We start from the raw sequence: 20,311 nt of genomic DNA, 5'->3' as shown, positions 1-20,311 counted from the left end.
ATTGCCTAAAAATGAATAATATAACATTAAATAATATCTAAATTCATAGAGGTGCAGTAGTATAGACAAACAGTTCATGTATTTTCTTCTCAGAGGACACAAATACATTCAACAATATGTTTTTCGTATGTAACACAAAGTATATTCTCTTAACAACGGTATAGCAAAAAGGGTGGGTTTCACAGAAAAGTATATACCATGTCTATCCCCTCTAAAATGGCACTTCAACCAGACAGCAATAATTATCAGTAATAATTTACTATTTTCTCAAGGCAGTAATTGAAATATAAGAACTGTCTCTTTTTCCAGGTTTGTCCTCAGTCGTGCAGGCAGCTTCTGCTAACATTATCAATCAGATAGCAGGGATTTTGCACAGAGCAAGCAATCAAGACAAAAGAAGCACATGCTATTGCCAGCATCTTTCCATAAGTTCTCTTCTGTAATCTGGCAACTGAAAAATTACATGTCTTTTTCTTGTACAAGTAACTGCTGGGTTCGGTACTGTTGCTCTGCACTGAGCCATCGCTGTAGACGAGGTAAAGATAATCATATCTCTTAACTCCAAAAGGTTTCCTGGAATAAATCTCATAAAATCCCCACTGTTCTGTCTTCACACAGTGTCTGTTCACATGGTTCTCCTCTCATCGCAGTATCTGAGCACTTACCACAGAGAATTAGAGTTCAGGCACTCTTGCTGCTGTCCAGCTCTACATTATCTGGCAAACATGAACTACCACAGCCCTCTTCTGTCATCTTAACCCATAGATTATCAACTGCCATGCCTGTTCGCACCTTACTGAAGGTGCTCCCTTTTACTTTTTCGTGTAGCTTTTAATTCCACTACAAACACAAAGCTCATGAAAGTGATCCCTGGTTTGGAGAATTACTCCCATCTGTAGCGGGATTTCTTCCTTATCGTGTTACTATTTTGTCATACTTAACAAGATGCAAGGCTACAGCAATTCATCTTCTTAAAAACACAGGTCTTCTTCAGGGAAACAAAATTAGTAAAAGGTATAATAAAACATGTTACTATGACTATATTCAACAAGAGCTTAAATTTCTTCTCCAACTGCTTGGTTAGCCTCTATAATTTCTCAGAGATGGAAATGGAGAGTTCTTAGAGTTCCACCTTCCTCGTGTTGTCTGTAAACAGTTACTCAAAAAACCTTCCTTGAGCAAGCTCCCTCTCCTCTCCTCTCCTCTCCTCTCCTCTCCTCTCCTCTCCTCTCCTCTCCTCTCCTCTCCTCTCCTCTCCTCTCCTCTCCTCTCCTCTCCTCTCCTCTCCTCTCCTCTCCTCTCCTCTCCTCTCCTCTCCTCTCCTCTCCTCTCCTCTCCTCTCCTCTCCTCTCCTCTCCTCTCCTCTCCTCTCCTCTCCTCCTACCCCCCCCTTTTCCCCTTCCCTTCCCTGGATTGCTGTTAACCTGCCCTCACTTCGTATGTGTGGGCGCTGAAAAAGAGACTAATAATTTTCTTCATTTCTCCTTTAAACTGTAAGGATTTTTAAAAATATTAGTTCTATTGTATAATGGAACCAGCACAGTCAAGACTTCAGCTTTAAATAAAACCTCCTTGATATGAACTCTCAAAAGCAAAATGGAAAATCTTCCTAAATTTTTAAAGAAAACTAACATTGGCTCTTCCTCAGCAATGCAGACTATAAATCTGATACATCATCATAAATAAATTATCAGATTGGGTAAAGGGATGCTGGGACTGCACCCTTTGAGTATTTTCCAGACTTTGAAATGAATGCCTTTTTATTCCATCCCAGTCTGTGATAAAAACCAGCATGATAAATTGAAAATGCAGGGGGTGTTGAACTATGTAATAAAAGTGAGTGAAGATTTTACTTCAGTAAGATGACTTAATGCTGATGACAATGTTGTCTTTTAAATGGAAATATTCTCTATCACTGAAGAAGAACTGAAAGTAAATAAATTGGTTAATATTTCTGACTGTTGTAATTTTTGTTACTCATTTAAAAAGTTCCTAAATATTTCATTCAGCTTTCTTGCCAGAGTATCCCAGTATCACCAGTATCCTTACCGTGCAAGGGGTTTGCATCCAAGGTTCCCCATCTATCTGCATAGGTAGAGACTTGCTGGTCCTAAAGTGATATATTTAATAGTATAAGTAACTAGACAGAATAGATAAATGTATTAAGGAGAGATATATGTGATGGCACACAAATATAATTCTGATTTACCTCATAGTTTCTACATAATTCCCAGGATGACCCAACATGCTTACAAAAGTAACCTAGCCACTTAGTAGGCTTAGTTTGATTTTCAACACATAAAGCAAAAAAATTGCAAACATTCACACATCTTGCTAGTAATACGCAACTGTCTCATGGGAGAACAGTCCGTAATCTGTGAAATAGAGAGTGGATTATTCAAGAACTTCAGGAATAAACCTTATTAACTGGAAAGACACAGGAAACTCTGCTATTTTTTATAGTTTAGACTGACTACTACGAAGAAAATAAGAAATAAATTTTAGCACTATCATCACCATTTATTAGAACCATGAAAGATGTATTCACGCTTCTGTCTAACTCTGGGTTATACAGAGCACTCACATAACATGACAGTTGTACTATATTCAGAGGCTTTAACATACCATGTCATAAATTTAAACTGTTAGTAAAGGGGCACTGATTTTAACATAAAGCTACAGCCAGTGTTCCCTCTCTAGTTTTGGGTACCACATAAAGAAAAATATAGGCAAATGAGAATATAAAAAAAAGGACAATATTTTGGGGTCTTTTCTAACCCTATATTTCTGCATTATAGTAGTTTGCACACAAGACTATTAGAAGTAATACAGAGCAGATAAATCTAATAATGGAAAAAAGAGTCAACAGAGCACTTATTTGGGCAACAGAAATTCCAGCTTGGACGTTATTTGAAAATGACTAACAGTACATGGGATTGTCCAATGTCACCTGTGTCCATAAGCGGAAGAAGGGAAGAATGTTCAATGAGCTCTCACTTTATAGGTTTTGAGGGGTTCTGAATGTTTTGCAGTTGTGGTCCTGCTGATGTGGGATTATAAATATTATCTCTTGGTATTGAAAGAAGGATGGCACGCCTCTGTGGTCTTTTTTGGCTATCCACACGAGAGTACTTTTGAAGTCAACATTGCCCAGACCTTCTCAAAAATATGCCACGTGCTTTGGCAAAGCCTACTTATTTTCTTAAAGTTTTTATTGCTGTTATTCTGGTTTATGCTCGTTTAAGGCTTTTGGGGCTTATAATTTTATAGGTGATGATTTTATTAATATTTTGGAAATTCCTTCCTGTGATGTTCTTCACTGACGAAGAATCGAGCATCTCTTTGTCTTTTCCAGTCCTTGTCTAATCCAAAAGTTAGAATAATTGTTTTCTCCTTGAGTCCTAATCCAAGTTTCCTCTATTGTGAATGTTCTGGTCACTTTTAGCATAACAAATAATAAAACACAACTAAATTAGAGTGCTCCATCCTTGGCAGCTCACACATACCAACACATTTATTAATCGTGACTTGTTAGTGTTCAGTAAACAGCACATAAATTAAAAACAGAGCACTTTGACTTCTACAGATCAAAAAAATGCTTTAGAAATACTAATTACATGCTAGTATTCCCTGGTGATGTGTGCATTATAAATGGGTTAAAACGTGTCAAAGTAATGTTAAATGACTTTTTCCTCAAAACTGAGCAGACTGTATGTCAGTAATAAAACCCAAGATGTTCACGCCTTACTCTTTATGCTCCAACTGCTTGACAATATTTCTTCATAGGATGAAATGACAGTTGAATACAACATATGAAGACTGAATGTAAGCACCCTTTTTCTAGTTTCTTGGCACATATAAAGAAAAGAAGATGTATGGACACAGAATATGGCTGGAATAGATGCATTTCATTTACAAAAATTATACTTCCACAAGAAATAAGTACAGTAGTTCTGACTATTAAACTCCCAAAGAAAGTGAACTGATAATATATAAAACTTCACTATTTCACTACAACAGTGCAGTGCAAATTAAAGCTGCCAATACCTGATGACAACAGATGAGCACTGGGCAAGCCGCCTACCAGCACTTTTCAGACCTGTGTATATCTGTCCCATCTCCATGGCTCCTTCTAGACCAACCACTTCCATAAGCTGGTCACTTAGATCTGCAAAAGTTGAAAAAAACCACATTTTGTCTAGACAGCATTTTGACAGTGGTCATTCTGACTAGCAAGAATTGTCAGAAGACCACATGATAATAAAAGACACAGTGAACAGAACTGGCAAAAACAATGATTTGTTAGAATTGGTCGCAGCTTTAAGGTCGGACACATCTGGGCCTGTTGTCACACCATTCTAAAATATCATGACCAAAATTATTCCAAAATAATATCAATGGTTTATTTTAATACATAAATACTGAACAAATAAACTTAATATATGAGAAAATAGGACAGACTTCTTCATTTAGATTACCTGACAATCATAGAATGAAGTGTTTGCAGTTTAGAAATTTATACCGTTCATTGTTTCAACAGCTATTTAAAATTTGGTAAAGGAAAAGTCAGTGCTGCAGACCTTATTGGATTCTCTTCTATACAATACTTTCCAGATGATGTACAACTCAGATGTGTACAACTCTAATTCAGGCTTTATGTGCATATATTATCATAGTCATTAATTATGAGACCATATATTATGTTTTTCATTGGATCTTTGCCTCAATTCATGCACAGATTCACAGACTCACAGAATGGTAGGGGTCGGAAGGGACCTCTGTGGGTCATCTAGTCCAACCCTCCTGCCGAAGCAGGGTCACCTACAGCAGGCTGCACAGGACCTTGTCCAGGCAGGTCTTGAATATCTCCAGAGAAGGAGACTCCACAACCTCCCTGGGCAGCCTGTTCCAGTGCTCCATCACCCTCAGAGTGAAAAGTGAAGATGCACTTGAACTTTTTCAATGCAAAAAGGGCAGAAAAAACCCTTATATCAGCAACTATTCATCTAGCTTCCCTGAACTTTGTAGTGCTTGTTTGCACCCAGTTGTATATTTTTGTTTCACACTGCTTTTTGATTACATAGCATTCTGGCATTAAACTTAAAAACAAAAAAAAATTTAAATAAATAATGTCTCTGGCAAAATAAATATTAGTTTACTTGACTTCAAGGAGCAGGGACAAATTCTGGCTAGAATTTCAGATACAAACAGAGATAGAACCAGAAACTTAAACAGTAATATAGCAGTCTGGTTTGTGGAGCAACCAAGCAAGGTTATTAAATATTATCCAGAATCAACTACAGTGTTTTGTATGCAATGTTTTACATACTCCTGTTTAAATATATGTTGCCAAGACCAAATGGATGTGAAAAAGAAACATTTTGTTTTTGTAGCTGTATATTATGTGTGTTTTATAGATTGGCTGTTAATAACCATGTTTCCAAAAGGTTATTGAGTGAAGCACAGCAATGAGCTAAAATGTTAGAGTTTATCATCACGTTGAAAAAACAAAGAAAGGAGAGCATGTTACTCTTTGTGTATTTTAAACTCTTCAACCTTTAATGAAGGTAGAATTTCATGCTAATTATCATATCTTTGAGGCTAGTCCAAAGTTTCAAAGGGAGTCTTTTCTGTTCACTTCTTTGGGCTTTGAATGAAGGTAATTAACTGAAAGAAGTAATGTGATGGAGGGGGGAAAAAAGTATTAAAAGCAAATAGGATTTATTATCTGGATTATTCTGCTTCCAACCAGAAAATGTGATACTAGCCAAAGCCTTAATTTTTCTTCTTATACTTTCTTAATATTCTTTGTTTTTTTTCATTCTCCCATCACTGTGAAATCAGTTCTATATAATATTCATGAAGCAAAAATAAACCCTATTCTTTTCAATTAAGGAAAAACAATAGATGGACAAAAGATTAAAATATACAATGTGATTAATTTTAACTATACATTTTTATAGTTTGCATCCCTGTAACACATGTAAACCCAATTTTGTCTGTCTGGCTTTCTGATGAATTGTTTTTTTCTTAAAATATTTTCCTTAAGTTACTCACTTTTAAACTTAACTCAGATTTAAACAAATTCTGCTTTTCTTCATAGCTGTTGGGACTTAAATGGGAAAGTCCTACTCATTTGCAAAAGCTACTCTATTATAAAAGCACATAGAACTTTATAGATGTACTAAATCCAGCCAAAGAAAACATCAAATTCCTATTCACTGGGTTATTAGAAAATTATTATTTTTTAAATGGGAGAATAATTAAGAACAGATTTTTATTACTGACAGCTCAGGCAACATATGCAATATTCAGAAGAGTGACATTTGCAGTGATATAGATCTGATGCATCATTTTTCAATAGCTGTGAGGTTAGTGCCAGTAATAGCAGGTAACTGAGGGCCAAATCTTGCCCTTTAATCTATACCACACATCTCAAAAAATGTGGTATACTAAACCACATTTCCATCCATTGGAAGGTGGAACTGAACAATACTCTTATCTACCAAAAAAGTGAAGCCTTTTCAAAAACTTCACATTTGCAGTGGCATATTCCCAAAGTGGGGTTATTTTAGGCCATATATGAATATTTTTAGAACCAATCTTAAATTAGACATTACCTTCCTTCAGAAGTAGTAAAAAACTAAAGCAAATGTAACATGCAATTATCGACTTCGGGTTAGTTTGCACTCCTGCTCTTGCTAATATATTTGACCTGGTGCTTTCACATAGTCATAACCATTTCAACAACTCCTTGAGCTATATTGACTTTGATAAGAACTCACAGTGAGCAAAAATGGAAAAGGGAGTGTGTATATTTTAGTCCTATTCTTCAAAGTTGTTACATGGCTATAGGTACAATAGTTGAATATAAAGGGTCAAGACATCAATGAATGGATTACATTTGTTCTTAAAAGGTCCCCACCAAAGACTCTGAAAGAGGTTAAGCTCTATTAAAAGAGCTCAGGTCTTCTATTAAAATAAAAGATAAGAAAGGGCAAGACATTCTTCATCCTGGCAGAAGATTATCACTAATTTCTCAGAAAGATATGTGCTGGCCTCTGTACTGCTCAACATATACCCCTAAATAATCTGGAAATAGAAGTAGATACTGAGTTACTGAGGATTCAGCGAAGTAAAGACAAAAGCTAATTATAAAATAAAGTTTATGAATTTTACAGTACTGAGTAATGGGGCTATATAATGGCAGAAAATTCTGTACATGTAACTTAATGCCTACCAGGGAAAACAGAGCTAACTACGGATATGTGGACTGTTATATGCATATATATTACTTCTGAAAATAAATTGGTGTGTGTGTGTTTTTGTGTCTATATGCCCACATATACTTGCATATTTATTTTACTGGGATACAATTAGTATTGTCATGCAGGTATTAAGATTTTGGAGTTACCATGGCTACTTCTATGAAAATATCAGCTCAGTGCTCAATAGTGATCAAATATCACCAAATATTGTCATTGGTACATCCATACAGCAGCGAGTTTGTAGTTCTGGTCCACTCAGCAATGCACAGAAAGATATAAAATTACTGGAAATAACAGAGCAACAAACATGGTGACAAATATGGAGCAGCTTCTGTATGAAAATAAATTAGACTAGGACCCTTCAGGAAGTAAAGAGATGAATGGAGGAATGATTAGAAAATAGTAAGTGTCATAGAGCTGGTGAAGACAGTACTGTAATGAAGTATTTCTCAAAATGCAAGAACTAAGGAGTTTCATAGCACTTCTAGAACAAGCAGGAAATCCTTTTTACATAATACTTTGTTATACCATGATGCCATACCAGACTTTGAAATTCCCTAAATCACAAATTGATACATATTTGGTAGGATATCTTAACAGAAGAATCACTCTGAGTTTGCTCTCTTCTGCTTTATTTCTAATTATGCAACACAGGTTGGTGTTAGAGTTCAGATACTGAGCTACATGAACTTGAGGGTTAACCTAGTATCACTGTTTGTGTTGTCTTCTTATACATTTTATAAATTGCAGACCAGAGTAACGAATGCTGCTGTTCACTAAACATCATTCATCACTTAAAACAGCCTATAATATGGACTTTTCCGTGACATGTATCCCAGCTGTGTTTGAGACCTCATTCAGAAAGTCACTTCTTTTTGATCCTCTGATTACATTCTAAAGTTACACACTCATGTCTGCATCTGTATGTGTCTCTGTCAACTACAGAGCAAAAAATGTATGTCTTTTTAGCCATGCTGTACTGCTTCTGTGTTCTACAGATTTTAAGCTTTCAATCTAAAGGGAAAATCATCAACTGGTGCGTGTACTGATAAAATTCTCCAATGCACGCTTCGCCTATTATAACCACTTTTAGGAGGTATAGGTTTAGGAAACTGAAGGTAGGATTTTCAGAAACAATTTAGCAGCTAACAGTGAACAACAGCAACTACCAGCTACTGAGCAGCTTTTCATTCTAGCCAGGTCATTTAGTTTCCTAAAAGAGAGCTGAAGTCCCATAGGCAAGCTATCATGGAGAGCATATCAGTATTCGTGCATAAGGAAAGTGTTTTTTGACTGGTGCCTTGGGGTTCTTGAGTTTGTTTGTTCTACTTTGAGCTCTGTGAAAGAGCTGAAGGCTCTCGCTTGTTTTCTATGTGAATGAGCCATTAGAGTGTGTGGGAATGTTTTCACAGCACCATGCCTCTCCTGCCCTCTTCCACAAACCAAAGTACTTCACGTGTCTCCTCATATTAGCCCTGTCAGTAAACAAAGCCAGCTCTCCTGGGGGAGCGCTTCTGTCAGCAGATGGTGACTAGCATGCACAGGGGCATCTGACCCCTTGCACTCATGCCTGATGGGGAGATAAAACCACTAGGGAGATGACTGCCCATTTCTTCCCATCAGGCAGCAAGAGAAAGAGAAGTCCAAACAGAAACTTGCACAAGTGGCAGACAAAACTGTACATGAATATAAGCCCTTTGTAGCACTTCCCCAAGGCATGAAGAAACACACTTGGAGACTTTGAAGTTTTGTAGTGAGGAGCTTACGTTATCCATTAGCTTGGCATTAGCTGAATGCTTCAATATTCAAAGTGAACACACAAGAGAAAAACACATTTGGAATTAATCTGTGAAGATAAAGCAAGGAAAGCAAAATGGGGTAGGGGGTGGGAAAAAGCATGGTGTGATTAGAAATACTGATTTACATAGAGAACTTTCGCTCTGTAATGGAACTGTTTTTGATATCCAATTTATCTTTGCAATATATAAATATTGCTGTCCTGGCAAGAGATTGAATGACTCTATTATAACTTGGGGTTACTGCACTCACTCAGGCACATTTGCATACAAACACTGTTGGTTAGTGGTAAATCTGTCTCTGGCAGCAGTTTGTCTTCAAAGAGAAGGGTCTCTATGGCTTACTAAATGTAATCAAAACCTAGTAATCATCACGCTGGAAATTTTTTGGTTCCATTTAAAATACTGGATAAGAATTTGAAAACTGGTATGATGCCAGAGGATCCTTGAAAATCTCTTGAGCTCAGTGTTCTGCACCGCGTGACTACTTCAGTATCTTCCTAGAACACGGCATGTATTAAATCTACAGTTACCCATTATGCAGGAACGTGGGGTCGCTTCCATATGCAGGGATAGGGACTGCTGTAGTTTAATGTCACAGTATTCTCCTGATTTCAAATGAGCATCTTTTTCTAGATTCCTGGTTACAAGAAATAAGTAAATCAAGAGCAATCTGTACATCCTGGTTTTTATTATGCTTTGCTTTAGAGAAGCTACCTGCAGTGACATATGCTTCAACGTTTATAATTGTTTGTATCTGAGTTGTATCTAGAGGTCCAGATGATGTCAAGGCTCGGTTTTGTTACTGATTCACAGACATATAACAAAAGACAGCTCTTGTCTCCAAGATTTTATAAAGTAAAACAGACAAAGTATTGGGGAAAAATAGTATTATCGTGTCCATTTTACAAAGTGAAAATTATACACAGACAAGTTTAGGTCCTGCAAAGGGTTTGTTCTCATACTCAGCTGGATATATGGTGTGTAGGCCCACAAGAGTCATAATATTATTTCTACCACGTAAAGTTAAACATATGAGTTTGCAGAACTGATCTGGCTAAGATCACAGGTGAAGTTTGTGGCAGAGACAGGAAATAAATCAGCAACTCCTGAATTTTAACCCTCTGCTTTTAAAAGTCTACTCTCTCTCTTAATATTGACTTCAAGGATATATATCAAGTCCTACATCTATAGTTTTTGACCCAGTTTTGAGTATTTTGCATTACTGTTTGCTTGTAAACTTTAAAAATCTCAGGTGGCTCCATACATCTATTTAATGCCAGTATTGATTTTTAACTCAAGTCTTTACTCTTGTCTTCATAATTTGTTCCTGTTTTTAAAATGAAACAAAACAAGCTAAGCCTGCCTTTCAGAGTGAAGAAAGGAAGATACAACACTGTTGTAATTTTCACCCTGGTGAGATACTCAGATATGGTGATAATAAATTAAGCAGATAATATATATATATATATAAACACACACAAAAATGCACACATATTTTACACCTATGTGGACATACACACATATGATATATACCCATATTTATGCATATGTGAGAAATTCAGTACATTTTTGCTTTATCATCTGAATTGATGATGCACTAAATAGCTCTAATGGGGTAAGAATGCAATGGTGCTATTTTTGACAAAATGAATGCAATCAATAAAATCCTGTCTCTGATGAATTCAGTCACAAAACTCCTACTGACTTCAGTGGGGCCCAGATTTCACCCAGTATCTTGTGTCTTGCATCAGTCTAGCACAGACTCCGTCCTCAGATGGAATCATTTAACAGATATAGCTCAGCCTACTACTGTGTAATGGATTTTTTTTGTGTATATAATCATCTCCTGACTCGCATTAATCATTAAATGACAAGTTTCCCCCTAAAGTAGGAGGACAAACAAGGAAGAATCAGTCCTTATAATTAAATATTTTATGAAACTTTTTAATGCACACAGAAGGCCTTTGTAAAACTTTTCCTTAAGTGAACTTTTTTTTTTCCAGCTTACCAGGGGGAAGTAGAGTTCTTAACAGTAACTTTTTTGATTAATAGTAAAAGAAGAAAAATTAAAAAACCCCAAACAACCCACCCCAGAGCATTCATATTAAATCACTTCCACCCAAAAACTACTCCCAACTACCAGTGTTCAGATGTTCAATATCTGAAACAAGAGGTTTCATCTTCCAGTTCAGGAGATCATTATGGACAAGTCTTTTATGGTAAAGCTTGCCATATAAAATGTATTTTTCTTGTAGATTTATTCTTTTAATAGTTTGAGGTACAATTGCATTGAACGTGTTGCTGCACCAAAAAGCCCCCTATTATTTTAATCTGTATTCTTTTAAAAGTTATTTATTCAAAAGGATTTCACTGTGTTACTCTTATATTCCCTTCATCCAACAGAACAAAAGCTGTTCTATGAAAGGAGTCTAAACTTGGACAAACCGTAAAAAAAAAAAAGCAAAGTTCCTCTCTGTTTTTATCAAATTTGATTGCTGCAGCTGTTCCCAGTTTCTGTATTTTAAAAATAGCCTTATTCAGTGCCTTGTTGGCTAAAGGCCAGAGTACCATTAGAACATGCTGTACGGAAAACCTCTATTCAGTTACAGATACAGAAATATATTTAAGATCAGTGGGGGTCATCTGCAGCAAACACTTGTATGGGGGAAAATGGAATTTTAATGTGCTTGGACTGCTCACCACTTTTAACAGATATTTAAGAACTTCAAACCGGATGTCTTTCTATTTGTATTGGTACTATCATATTACTGAGCACCAGGTACAATACAATATGAGCAAGTCCAGATCATTTCAACTAACAAAAATAGATCCAATTCTCAAATTACTCCTTAGTAGTTCTGGCATTCACTTTAAATGGCTCCTAGTAACATTGGATATTTGATTAGCCTATAAAAATGCCACAGCCTAGAAAAGAAAAATACAGCAATATTGATGGAAATGTAGAAATCTGATCAATGAAAACCAGCTTTGATTTGTACATTTCTAAGAGGACTAGTATTAATAGGAGATAAATGTTCCCTTTGTGCAGGGTAGCAAACTCTAATAATGGCATTATCCCTATATTTATCCACCAAGGAGTTTTTTAGTTATCTGTCATAAACAAATCTTCATTCCATCTACATAACTATTAAAACTCCTTTTGATTAAAGTGGTAGGGATTGTAGTCCAGGAGCTCAGAAAGCCCCCACAGATGATCTTCATTCCTCTTTCTCTTCATGAGAACCAACTTCATTTGCTACATGTGCTCCATTGTTCTACCATGCTGTAATTCCACAGTGTTCAAAGATCACAGTATGCAGAATGGATACTAGTTTGAAAAACAGCAATTTTTTTAAAGCCAGGAAAGTATTCTGAAAATCAATGAGATGTATCATAGATCACTTTTAGCCATTTCTGATGGTCTAGAATGCATGTATTAAATTATTCAACGTTATGTATGTCTACTGCAGCTGGGGGAGGAGTCTTCAGCACAGGAGAGATATCCAAGGTCATTATAGGTACTAACAGGAAAGAAAACACAGCAGTGATGGCACCAATATAGTCCATATGAGCTTGCTGAGATTCCAAGTTCTTAGTGGCTGGTTGGCCTACTAAGTTTCTGTGCTCTCACTCTCTCAGTACCTGGGTTAATTCAATTAAACAAATGTTACAATCACACTTTGGATTGCAGTTTCAATTACAAACATTGTCCACACCTTCTCTTTGTGCAGAAGGAGCATCAGGCAATTGAAGTCAAATCCAGAGAACTCTGGGACAGGTATTTGTATCATCTAAGTAAATCAGACAATCTTCCTAAACTTCCTGCAGTCAGTGAAAGTAAGGAAGCTTTGATTTAGTTTCTCACTAAACTAAATGTGTTTGGTGTTGTCTGAGGTGGCCTAGAATTTACAGGACATTCACAAAGGGCTGACACGCCTGACACAGGAGCAACAGAAGCAGCAAATGAAAGGATGGTATCTTGAGATAAACTCTAATGGTATTAGGAATTTATATGTGGAGAACTGAAGAAAGCTCAGAATTTTCTCCAGATAGTCATTCAGAGGAATAGTCTAAGAGGTCTGGTTATCTGGAGGAGCATGTTTTTCTCTGTTGTCACCAACAGGGATGTTGGGAAACAACCTAGCATGCTTGGTCAACTTAGCAGTGTGTCTATAGCTAACTTCCTGCTAAATCTACCACCCCAACATTACCACATGTGTTGACTCCTTTGTAGAGGCTAAGGCCCTCTGCTTACTGTTTGATGGGACACAGAGTGCTTGCTACCTCCAAAACTGAGCTCCAAGTACACAAGCAGATTTTCACAATGCTTACTTTCCTTGAATTTGTTCTGTTCTCATAATTTGTGATTGTGGGTTTTGATCTCTGCTATCTAATCTAGTTACTACAAGCAATTGCAGATATTTTTCTTCCTATCTGAACTACACACATTGTTAAAAATTCATTATTTTTTATACTATTACTGGTTTACAAGAAGACAGTTCTGGGATATGCAGAAACCTTTATTGTTGGAGAAACCAAAGAGGAAAGTTAACTAATAGCGCTGCAAGAAAAATAAATGTCTGCTTTGACGTGCTTTACATTGAAAGACATTTCAAAGGATAATAAAGAAAGAAAAATAAATTTGTTATTATATTTTTCAATATTTTAAATATAAGTGACTGATATCAAGCTATTTTTCAATAGCTTTTTCCCAACAGTTATTCACAACACACACAGGAAGACAATGTATTTCCATAATCATGATCAAGACAACTACAGAACAGTTCCAAATTTCTTCTCAAGGACAAAAAGACCAGAGTCAGCTACAAGTATCACAGCAGTGAGACTCAAGTTATTTTTAGTGCTCTGGTCCTGAGCAGTATCAAATAGAAAAAAAAACAAACCTTATTCCATTCCAAATAAGAAAAGATGACTTAAAACTCAAACTGGATCCGGATATAACTTATTTGGTTATGACATTCTGCCACGAAATGAAAGGCACAGTCTTTTACTAATGAATGATTTACTAAAAACCACACGCTATTCAGCTATAATGCCACTCACTATGTTTCAGGAATCTGAGAAATACAGAAGCAAATTCCTTGCCCAGAGCTAAATGATCCTGAGATCTTGAGCTGAAAATCGATACTAAAATGTGAAGCCTTACTGAAATTGTCTTTAGAAAGATCTGAGATGGTAAGAAAAGTCTTCATGGAGTTTAATGCAAAAGAGGAGACCTAGAAAACTAAGGGAATGGTTCTCCTTTTCATTCTCATTTTTCACTCTCATTTTTGTTCTGAATGATGGAGAGTAAAAGAAAGTGCATGAGAAACAGATAAGGAGATTGGAGTTGTATGAAAACATGTGCATTTTAGTTTTTTTCAGACTAGACTATGCTAAGCCTGAATATGGCAATTCTACTCTGAATAGTAGTCATCACATCTGGAGTTCCTGGAAGAAGTTCTGCTGTAATTCCTGATCAGCTATGTTCAGACACCTCCAGAGGGTGCCAGGACAAGCCTCCTGGTTGCTTCCTGGCATTGTGATAGGATGGCACTTCAGGAGAGTTTTTTTTTACTTTCCAACCTCACTAATTCATCTTCGTTATGTATCTTTGTTTCAATTCCTTTGCTAGGCACCGGGGCCAAAACTCAAACAGTATGTATCTAGAATTACTCTTTTTCAGCTGAGACACATACGAACTTGAAAAGCTCCTGGGGTTAATTTAGTGCATGGGATTCAAGGTGGGCCATGATGGGACATGCTGTTGTGCTGTTTATGTTGTTAGTTATATTGTATGTATTATTTGCAGTTCCATTGTATGTGTTATTTGCACAATATATGCCATATATTGTTTGGCAATACTTGTAGGGAGAGTTAACATGCTTCATCACGTCCGCTGATGCAGAAGGAAAGGACACCTTTGAGGCTGAAAAGCCCTGCCTCCAGTCCAAAACAGAAGGAGCAAATCTCAAACTGAATTCAAGTTTAGAACAATCATTCTGGGTTTGTTTTCATTTTACTAATCAATTACACATTGGAAAGTAAGGGTGGCAGCACTGCTTTTTGGTTACGTATGGAAATTCATCTGTAAGGACAGAAGATTGTTCATAAATGTTTTGGAATTTTCACCTTGCAGGTTACTTTCAACAAATGGCTATGAGACAAATATTTAAAGGACCTTAATTGTGGTCTCTGCCCAACAAATCATTTAAGCATGGATATTCAGTGATATCAAATGGACTACAGGCATGTTTCAAGCATGACTATTAAGCGCTCTGCTCATTCAGGCCTATTCCTATGGTAACTACTTTATGGTACATGATTTCAGAATACTAATTATAAAGCAATATAAATAAGGTTGTGTACAACAAACAGGTTTGCATTGACATACTTGAGGCATCTGAATATTCAGCCTTACTTGTATAATGTAATGTGTGTTGATTTTGAAAAATATTTTTCATTATTGTAATTCATGCATGGTAATAGTTGCTGAATTTTCTTTTCCATAACACTATTTTGCACTAGGATCAGCAGCACAAGGGGACTGCAATATACTAAGAGAATTAAAGTAAGTAGAAGATGCAGGTGCACTAATAAAAGGGTGGTTTTTGGATTACAGTATTTCTGCATGCTATGCCGGGCTGAACAGAAACCTAAACGTTACACATAAGAAGTGGTACAACAAGAACATCTGTGTCAGGGGACTGTACTGGCATGGCTAACACCTCCAGTGCCAGGTGCAAAGGAAATTTGAGTACAGCTTGAGTAATTTTGACTGCTAGCATCTGTATATATCAGATTATCTCTCGTCTTCCCTCCATATTCCACTAGAGTATTTGTATTATACATCTGGCTGTAGATTCTAGCATAGCAAAAGACAAGTTGTAATCTTTTCATTCCTGGATCTTTGCCTCATTTTTTTCTTTATTTGGGTCTTGCTTTTCATAGAAGCATAAGGCCAAAGCTACTAGTATTTTCCAAATGTAACGTTAAGGAAAATGAGCATTTTTCCCTGGGAAAGAAAGAAACATTAAAGGAAGAATCATACCTTTAATCTATTTAAAGCTGATCAAAATGCCTGTAGAGAAAGCTTTTCCTCTTTAAGATACTAAAGTTGGACTTAAACTTCACATTTCTCTAAGAATGTCTGCTCTTCTGAAAAATTCTAAATTTTCATGTAAAATCACTTTTAAAAATCAACTTCAACAAAAAATGAAAAATTTCATTTCAAATTCAAGTTACATATCTGATTCACAGAAATACTGATGATCTTTGGTAGAAGAGTTAAAATACTTGAAAGAATGAGACAGCTGGCTGAAATAATTGCTAGAAGATGCAAAACCAGTCACTTGTGATGTACTCATTGAAGTCCAGTCCTAATAATCTTGGAAATATGTGAAATTCCTAGAGTCCATTGAGGCCATGACCTAACTTTTGTATTAAGTGTCTCAGGCTTAATCTTTTATTACTTAATTAGGCAAAGATTTCAGGAATTAAAAAATCATGTTAGTTCAGGTGGAAGTCAATTGCCTGATCACCATTACCATGGCATCAATGAAAGCTGAAGCTGTTCCCAAGAAAGGATTGGGAAGAGAATAAAACAAAAGAGAAAAGTATGGGAATATAAAAATAGTGTTTGTATTCTAGGATGAGTAGATTTGTTGGTGCACTGTTAAAGTATCTGAACCACAGCTCTCCATGTTTTACTCATTGCACTTTGAAGGGATTTCTTCAGAAATGCTTGTGGAAAACTTTCTTTCTCTTCGCAATTTCAAGTCACATCCTTCCATCCCCAGCCACTGATTAAATCTCCTGAGCATGTCTAATAAATAATCCAAAAAAGGAAAGGACAAATTATTTTAAGTCTACACTTCTCTGGGAATTGGGAGTTTGTTTCACCGCATTGTAAATTGTCTTTTCTAACTTCTAACAACGTGCGACAAAAGTGTAATAAATACAAATAAATCCACAGGGAAGAGACTCAAAAAACATTACAAAAGCTTGATTTTAGAAAAAAAAAAAAAAAGCTATAACAAATTTGCAATCCCTAGTTACTCATCTTTTCTTGTTACTTCAGTTCTAATGCCAAATTCTTTCATTATTTTTTGACCTGATATGAAACACCATCTGGCAAAAGCATGTTGCAATTCTACATAAATGAAATAATTAGATGGTTGCTTTAAAATATAGTTCATAAATAAGTATTATTATACATTAGTAAAACTCACTTCATTCCATTTCTGAGCTCTACTGCTGAGCTATGACTTTTTGTGTGCCTAGAGGACCTGGGATTCCCAGGCAGTCTTGCATCTCATGCTAGGCAGTCGTGAGCCTGATGAGCTTCCACAGTTGCACAGTATCAGATGCGTATGTCCATATGCTTAACTTGTATTTATTGTATGCATTATTACTATTATTGCTACTAATGCTAGACAAGGGTAGCACCACAGACTCATCAGAATCACTGCCCTGTAGAAAAAGATCACAGCCTAAAGGTCCCGACATATCTGCAACAACAGATTACAAACCATATGGCTGACATGGTTCTCTTATAATAGGCCAAATGGCTGTGGTTTCTGAGGAGCCATTTCAAAAGTGGATCAGGTGTCCCTGTCAGGAGATCTCTCAATCACACTTCAAAACGTCTTTAGCATAATTTTTACCAGCCAATTACTTTCAGTCTACTACTACAAAGCTCTCATGGTCTGAAGAGATCATTGTGTTGCTGGAGTCCTACAGACGGACTTCTGCGTCCGTGCAGTCTCATTTGCTAGTCTGGGGGATCTTCTGCAGTGTGCACACCTCCCTAGGCATACATCACGGGAGGAATCAGGCCAGAAAAGACAAAGAAGTCATTGATTAATTGGATACATGTTACAACACTGCTTCTCGACAAGTTATGACAAGCGTGGAGTAATAATGAAAAACAAAATATTTGCTAGTGATGAAAAGCGGTATACAAAACAGCAGTTGGTCGTGAGCAAATATTTTGCAGCTATAAAGACCCAGCTGCTTTGGCTGACTGAAATGAAAAGGAACAATGCTTTAGTGGTTGTGAAAGAAGATCTCACAACTGATGGATTATATGGAAAAAAGACTTCTGTACAAAGCATGAATACTCATAGTCTCTTTTCATCTGTTTATTACGTATCTAATTGAGTTGAGAGTCCTAGGTAAGTGTGCCATGCACTAAATGAAAACCTGTTCATAGCTGTTGAAACCAGTTTATTCTGTATGCTTGTTTTTGTCTGTCATTAAATATTCATTCATTGCTATTAGACTTATGAAAAATTTAGCATAATTTTACTCTTCCCCTATATGAATAGGAGAAATTAAAGGAAAAAGGAGTTCATCCAGGTTTACAGGTATGTGTGATACAGCTTGTGATGTTTCCAGAAAAGGACAACAATACGAGGAACCAATGAGAAAAAATGTCTTATGCATCACCTAAATATTTAACTACGATATCAGCTTATGTTAATCGTATTTCAAGAGTTGGGTTGAACATGCTGTAATTGTGCCATCAACCCACATGAATCAAAGCTTTATTTAATAACTGTAAAAGCAGCCATTTGCTACTTTTAAAATATCTAATTTCTCACGGCCTTTACTTGATAATGGTCACTAGGGTTACAAAATGCTAAAAATATCAATGTTCTTGAAAATCTTATTTGAGTCCTTACTGCAGAAGCTGAAACATCTGTAAAAGTGTACGGCAGTTATCAGCTTGTAATTTCTGGCAATGTGCAGTTAAAAAAGCTTCAAAAAGTGCAAGTAAAAACATTAGTGTTTTGACTACTTGTAAGAAACTGTTTAGTATACAATTAATATAAAGGGAACTGCCAAGTCAATCTGAGCTAAAAATTCAGAGGTTTGTATTATTTTTATTTTATTTATCTTTTAAAATATATAAAAAACCAGAAACAAAACCCCAAGCTGTTGCAAAACCTAAAATCAATTGAATTGCCCAGGTATTTTATTTTAATTAAAATAGAAACATATTGTCAAATTCAACAGATGCACAAAATAATAAATGAGCAAGAGCAGAAACTTCCCTATACAGTTAATATTTGAAAAACTCAACTAAGATTCCTCATCCTGATTTATGCAAGGAAAATCAAACAAAAAAATCAAACTCTAAGAATAAGTGTTCTCTCAATCGCAGGCACAGAGAAAGTTCAACAAAAGTTTGACTCAACTCATATTCAGATATAATGAGAACTGGACCCAGTCCTAAATCTTTTAAATAAATGGAAAAGTATCCTCTCAGAATAAAATAAAAGTAATCAATCCTATTTTGGTTATAGCATGAAAAACAATCAAATAAAAACAAAGAGGAAGATAAGAGGAGAGCAGTGAGGGAAAACAGAGTTAATTGCTAAGTTTTGAGATATTTTTTTCCATCCTATGTTTTCTTCCAAAATATTCTGGAACATAACATTGCCAATGCTAATTCCCAGTGCTTAAACAGTTCTTTATATCATCAAAGCACAGTATACACACTGAAGTTCATGGCACTTACCATGGAAAATACAATGTACAACACTATACAGAGTCCAGAAAACTCCGGTCTTCACAAGAGCACTGAATTAAGTTTAGACTGTCTGAATATTGGCATTCTCTATGTTTTGAGATCCAACTCTGTAGTCTTAAGATCGTCCTTTTAACTTACTTTTAATGGTCTGTGTACATAAAACATTTCATAAAGTAAATTTACAGAATTTTCCGCATCCATACACAATAAACATTTTATATAAATTTTATGTTTATCTAATCCTACTACTCGTCACTTCTTTTCAATTACACTTTTAATCTTTTAATTAGCAAAAGCTGTCAGTTAAAAATTTAATTAAAGCTTTATCAAACTGAAATTATTTTTTTGCTTAGCCTCCATCACACACAGATTTTCTTGCTGCAACACTTCAGCTATAAAAGCCAGACAAAGACTGCCTATTGCTTTTCCTGTTTCACAAAAGAGGACCATATTTTGAGGTTGTATCATAGGAATCATGACTACTGCTAATAATATGAAGTATGGATCTTTATTTGGGATCTGCTCCAAAGCCTGCCAGTTCTGCGGGAATAAAATAACCACCATGTGTTTGGTATCCTAACTTCCCAAATGGATGTAATATCAGATGAGTCGTGTGAGAAATGATCACTTAAACACTTTCATTTTATTTTTATCTAAATAGTAATCACAGAATGACAAAAGCACAGGGAGAAAAGTCAGGGGTTTTG

General features: G+C 35.9%; 1 protein-coding gene across 11 annotated transcripts in view; it reads right to left on the bottom strand.

The window, feature by feature from the left end:
* DGKB (diacylglycerol kinase beta) overlaps positions 1-20,311 on the bottom strand; it is a 385,269-nt gene that overhangs the window by 14,681 nt on the left and 350,277 nt on the right. For all 11 annotated transcript variants that reach the window (XM_075419231.1, XM_075419232.1, XM_075419230.1 and 8 more), the window contains 2 exons: positions 4,048-4,168; positions 2,050-2,110 (listed from right to left, as the gene is read on the bottom strand). In XM_075419231.1, coding sequence (XP_075275346.1) covers positions 2,050-2,110; positions 4,048-4,168 — 182 coding nt within the window. The remainder of the gene's footprint in view (positions 1-2,049; positions 2,111-4,047; positions 4,169-20,311) is intronic.

The sequence above is a fragment of the Opisthocomus hoazin genome, chromosome 4 (genome assembly GCF_030867145.1).
Source record: "Opisthocomus hoazin isolate bOpiHoa1 chromosome 4, bOpiHoa1.hap1, whole genome shotgun sequence".
Classification (NCBI taxonomy): Eukaryota; Metazoa; Chordata; class Aves; order Opisthocomiformes; family Opisthocomidae; genus Opisthocomus; species Opisthocomus hoazin.
Note: the sequence above shows the minus strand (reverse complement) of the source record. Positions and strands in the feature narration are given on the sequence as shown.